This window comes from Asparagus officinalis, chromosome 4, assembly GCF_001876935.1.
Source record: "Asparagus officinalis chromosome 4, Aspof.V1, whole genome shotgun sequence".
Classification (NCBI taxonomy): Eukaryota; Viridiplantae; Streptophyta; class Magnoliopsida; order Asparagales; family Asparagaceae; genus Asparagus; species Asparagus officinalis.
This window is the reverse complement of record NC_033797.1, coordinates 6580103-6586286: the sequence shown is the minus strand read 5'-3', so window position 1 is coordinate 6586286 and position 6184 is coordinate 6580103. Positions and strand designations below refer to the sequence as shown.

At 40.2% G+C, this 6184-nt stretch overlaps 1 protein-coding gene across 1 annotated transcript; it reads right to left on the bottom strand.

The window, feature by feature from the left end:
• On the bottom strand, window positions 1764-4354 carry LOC109836475 (xyloglucan galactosyltransferase KATAMARI1 homolog). Its single transcript, XM_020404378.1, has 2 exons — window positions 4288-4354; window positions 1764-4196 (listed from the first exon to the last, which is right to left on the bottom strand). Exon 2 carries the CDS (start codon window positions 3971-3973, stop codon window positions 2186-2188), a length of 1788 nt encoding a protein of 595 aa, XP_020259967.1. The 5' UTR covers window positions 3974-4196; window positions 4288-4354; the 3' UTR covers window positions 1764-2185.

Here is a 6184-nt window from a genome sequence, read left to right as displayed (position 1 = left end):
AATGACATCTAAAGACATGAATATGTCAATATATAGCCAGTTTCTTAAAGTTTCGAAAAATGTCAAGAAGATGAAGCCGTTGGCCTTCTTTCCTGCTTAATGCCGCCCTCTGACCGCTAAAGAAAAGAATCTCGCTTGCTAGGCCAGGGATACTAATAAGATCAATTCCCCCAGTAATCATTTTCCATAAGATCAATTCCCCCAGTATTCATTTTCCATACAGGAATCACCGATATAATATGCACTGTACACTGCAAGATATTTGTGGAAATCGTTTTGTAAATTCAAAAGCCACTTTTGCGGCTTTACTCCAGACCAGACAAGTTATCTAAGCTCGGTGGGATAATCTACTGATTCAATCAATGACAGTATTTCTAAAATATCGTATGAAAATTTTTTCATATAAATAGCGGAATGAATGAAATGCACTGTATGGACCCCCCGTACTTTGCTAACATGCGAAAAGGCCGTATACGCACAGCTAACAGATTCAAGCAGGTTAAGGTGACTAAACAGGAAAATATCTATCAAAGAAAATTTGATGACAGACCAATTAATTTAAATTAGGATATAGAGGGAAAAAAATATTTGTATGCTACAACATAGCAGAATATTTATTGAAGAGCAACAACAAGAAAATTATTTAGTGAAGGTCCACCTTCACGTAAATAATGTAAAGGAAAACAGCGACTCCTTTCCCTAGATACTAGTAGTCATGGATCGAGATCCACCTTGCAAATAGTGATCAACACAAACATATGCTAAAAAAGATTAAAGCTAGCAAGCTGCTTCAATTGCACAGAGGAGACATGCAGCATCTCGATCCCATCTTTACAACTATCAGGTAGAGAAAAGTTTCCGCTGATTTTTGTCCCTCCCTTTTTTTCCTCATTAACCAAAGCAAATTATTTCATTTTGCTTCCTCAAATTTGAACCCAATTCAGCCCAAATGTCAAAATCCTCAACAAGACGCGGGAAAGAAGAAAGAATGTCATAGCGAGTTATTCATAAAGTGAGAAAAGTCATAATGAGTGCAAATTGTTCAGTGTGTTAGCAATCACTGATTCATTCACCTTCGCATGACTACTCATACATATATCCTAACTATTGATGTGTTAGCAATCACTGATTCATTCACCTTCGCATGACTACTCATACATATATCCTAACTATTGATGTGTGTATCCAACATAACCCATGGGATAAGCAGTCAGATATCGCAAATCAAAATCCTGGGAACGTAAATTGTTAGAAGAAAATTACATGACCACAGATTTTGGCAGGATTTCCAGAAGCAAAACTTTAAGGATGATGAAACAGTAAAGGAAATTTTGCAGAAATTTTGTTAAGTATAGAAAACAATTTTGCAAATCCAGCACCATATAGGAACATGAAGATAAGATATTCCACTAAATCCTTTGGCCCAACTCTGTTAAATATTTAAATATTGTTTATTAGGTCTATGAAGTCAGGATAACAACATTATGGTAATTATCTACAATAAGTTGCAAGCAAGTATTGGCAATTGTAGATGAGTAATATTTTCTGTTAACTGCCACAATGTTCGATAAGCATCAGTTGTTATTGCCATACTAATTTCTTTATTGAAGAGTATGAATATCATGTAACGCTAGAAAAGCCAATATCACAATCAAAAGGAAACTCCAATTTATGGACAAACAATATCTTGTATAATAAGTACTTAGAGAAAACTCAGCATTTAAAAAAAAGATTCAGAATGTGCCTAATTTCGATTGACTAGATTAAAAGGACAAAACACAGGTACTATAACATTATCTATATCTTTCTGGAAAGAATGTATGACAAGAGCACAATGTAAAAATTTATTAAGCAAGCCCCCTATTCAAATGAACAGGATACCTAAACTGTAAAAAAATTAAACATATGTAAGGAAAATTGTATGTCTACCTCTACAACAATGTCGTAGACAATATATTTGCAACTTGGTATCCTCAACTAAGCTCCAAAATGGTTGACGGTCAAGATTATAACTTCCTTGAAACTTGTGCATTTGATCTTCATTGGTGTAATTTGCTTGCAGTAGCTACATATCTCTACATGAGGTGCTTGGTTCTTGGTTCCCGGTAACTTCAATTTTTTGCTGAAATGAAGTGGTCATACTGATGCTAGAATGTTCCTCCTCTACACGAAACTCACATGACATTCAAGACTGAGGTCGCTGTTCATTTTTCCAAGAATTCTTTGCAGCTTCAGCAGATGAGCTACCAGAATCTGCATTGTTCGCATCCTTCGGTTTTGAAAAGAAAGGATCCCATTCATGTGCCCCAACCTTCTGGCCCTCCTCTAATAAAGCATACTTCCAACTATTCTCCTCGATGAAATCCTTGTCTTCACGATCTTCAATTATCTCCTTTCTGAGCTTTGTAACTTTGTCAATAATTGCTTGTACTGAAACATCAAAGGCATCTTTAAGAGTCTCCAACTTAGACCTAGGATCAGCATATATAAGCCTGGGTATGAGGCTTATGACCTCCTCCCTCATCTCCTGCACAACATGAGAAGGAATTTGCTTCAACCTCTCCTCTATGCTCAAACCCTTCTTTCGAATATCATCCTCAGGAATAAACACCGAATATTTTGAAAAGTTTTTGGGGAGATGCCAAGTATACTGAGTGTATGCCGAACCTGGGTGAAAGAACACAGGTATGCAGCCGGCCAACATTGAATCAAAAGCAGATCTCCTTGTGTAGGAATCCCCCTGAGGTTGCAAGCAGAACAAAGAACTCTGAAACATCTGCATTATACTGCTTGGAGAGTGGCACTTACTCTCCCCAAAATCACACTCCAAAAGCTTACCAACCGGAGACTTCCTGCACTGATCTATAATCTGCCCTCTGATAGATTTTGGGTTATCAGGGCGAGGAGCCCCAGCAAACGAGAAAAGCCACTTCCGCTCCAGTTTCCTCATCCTCTCCTGCCAAACGAACACATCATCGTCCTTCGCTGGATGAAAATAAGTCGGGTATGGTATCCCAAAATCATTCGCATTCCAAGGGCTTGACTCCACCACTAACATAGACATATTCTTGGCAGCAGGCAAGAACAAGAGCTTGTTCCCCCAATCCGTCTCGGTATCAGTCAGCCTCCTAAAGTCCCACGTAATCCTCCCTGCAACCAAGAAATGGTCCCTTCCACCCATCACATTCCATTCGGGTCTCTTCATAAGCCAATCCACCAAATCAAGAGAAGCCGCATCCCTCGTCGAGATATTGTACCCCCAAAGATACCGAGCTATATCAAACCCAGCATAGAATGGCACGAAGACCGCAGCTGCAATAGACGAGTCCTTAGTCAAGCACTCATACTGCTTCATCCGGTTGCTAAAGATAACATCCACAGCGAACTGGTTGGTGGCATACCAACCAGTGTTAGAAAACACCCCTTCTACATTCTCAAGCGGAGGACCGAGGCCTGCATTGGTGGTGAACTTGCACATATTGGTCCAGAGACTAAGTTTCCTACAATCTCTAAGCATGTCCTCGTTGAATCGCGACGGTAGATCATGGACATAGATGTACCTCCCACCACAAGGATCGGCTTTATTCTCCGCGGTCTTAAGCGCCCGCAAGAAGGGAAAATCCTTCTTGGCCTCTTGAGGGACGGATTCTTGATGGGTATCGTGATGGTCATTGGACGGTTTCAGTGGGGTATAGTTGTTCTTGGAGCGGGGCGGGTCGAAATACTGAACCGGGTTAATAGATTCGCTCTCTTTCGAGAAATGTTGGGTCTCAGATGGGACCGAAGAGAAAGGGATCACGGGCTTCTGGGGTTCAGGGGCCTTTACACTAAGAACAGTGAAATGGAAGTAAAAGATCAACAGCCAAAACATGGCAGCGAGCATTGCGAGAAAGCAAATGCGAGATCGAGGGGGTTTTCCATTGGATTTCTCCATCTCCTCCCGGGAATTTGATGGAAGGGGGCGCCTTCTCATCTGATTCTAGGCAGAATTGGAGAAGAAAACAATAAAGGAGACGCCTTTATTATTTCCTCATCGACTAGAATCACTAGATCATAGACTCCCCAAAATTCAACAAATACCACAAATTGGGCAATAAATGAGCACGAATGAAACCCTAGAAAGAGGAGTAGATGCCCATGGTCAAATTCATTTACATGAAAGCCAATGATCAGCTCCGGAAACGGAACATTTGCGCCTGAATCAAATTAATTTAGGGAAATTTGAGCAAAATGAAAGAAACCCTAATTTTGACGAAGCTTCGAGAGAGAGAGAGGGGGGAAACTTACAGAGAGGATCGAGCTGTGAATTATTGGGAAACAGAGGTCTAAATTAGAAGGAAGACCAAAATGGGGAAGAAACGACGAGGGCCTTTCTATATGCATTTTGGCACGTGGCACCGGCCGAGTCCGTCGGTAGCCGGTGGCACTCNGGTGACGTGTCGGTCGGCTCTTTGACGTAAATCTGCAAGAAATAATGGGGACCTGCGTGGGGCTCACGTATCAGCTTAATGGTTCGAAACTGCGTGTGTCTCATAATTTTATATTCAACCGGCATGGGATTCCATGTGAGAAACGAACAGCGTTCAGGAAATTCTAACGAATCACTAGCTGGCATGTCTGCTTCAGGTGAGTAAACTGTGAGGTTAGTGGGAGGCCTGATACTCGCACGTTAGCGGTTCACCCACCTGCTGCTGCCGGTGATTAGTCTAATAAGACACGGAAATGAGGCGTTTAAGGACAGCTGTAGGTTTGTACTTGTACTATTTCATTATGATAATTGCAAATGTTTAATATTTTCTGACTGAATCTGAATTAATTTGGTGTAACTTTTTCCGTTCTGCGTTGGGCAACTGATTGTGGCATGATGAACGGGAAGAGTGCATGCATTCAACGGCCTAATTAAGACACGATAAAAATAATTTTACAAGGAAACTTTTTTTTGATGTGCTGCTATAGGAACCCAAAATAAAATATTCGAATAGGACAGATGAGGTGTCGCCTCATTGTATTGTGATGTTTGTTCATGAATAGAACAGCGCATCACGGGACAGGGAGGCGACACTCAGAATCCCTTATTTTAAGGTCCCTAAGATATTTTTATTTTTTTTTAATGAGCATTGAGGCCTGCAGCCTATTCAAGGGTTTAAATTTCACATGAGCCGCCCAAACTTTGAATTTTTCACGCGTAATCTCCTTGAACTTTCTTTTCTCACAAAACTCCCCTGAATTTTGGGGTGTATCACAAAATTACCCTAAACATTGACATTTTCTCACCGGACTCCCTATTTGTAACGTTTCAACAACTAAATTGCCATTGAAAGAAATAAAAAAGAATCTCGAACTTTGTCATTTATAATTTAGAGACAACATACCCCTTCTCCTAAATTTTGAGTTTATATTCTCAATAATTTATTTTGCTTGCAAATTATATGTTGGAGGGTCTGTTGATATTAACTCAAAGTTAAAGGGATTTGCGAGTCTCCTCGAAATTTAAGAAAATTATGTGACATATCAAAGTCCAGTTCAAGGGGTTTTGTTAAATTAACTCCTTTTAAAACGGTATGAAAAGTTTTTTTTTTTTTTGGGTGGGGTGGGGTGGGGGTGAGGAGGAGTTGAGGGGGAGGGGGAGAGATTTTTTTGGGCATATATAGCATATGGGAGGATAAATCAAAATGTATGAGAATTTTGAGGGTTATAAATGCAAACTGTCTTAAATTTGCTAATCAAATCCAAAAGAAAGGGCGATCGAATTAGACCTTTATTGATTAAGTGTGTCACTTTATAAATGTTATTAGCATTGACGTCGATTTTTATTCTTTATTGGTAAAAATACAGGGGAAATTGTGTCAATGCCTCAATTTTCAACTTTCAATGTGCCCCAGCTCCCTATATTTTTTTAATGTACTACAGCCCCTTCTTTTTTAAAAAATTGTGTCCAAACCCCTCCATCATGATTCAGCTCACGTCAGCGGATGATTAGACATGCCAGCTGGCTTAAATCCCATTTTACCCTTCTCTTTTTCATGCCAGCGGATGTTAACTCTTACGGTTAACGTGTTAACTCTTACAACTTACATGTTATCTGTAAGAGTTAACATGATAACCATGATTTTTGTTGCCCACGGGAGGTGGGGGAGGGGAAAAGGGGGACCGGAGGAGGAGGGAGGAGGAAGGGGGGGGAGGA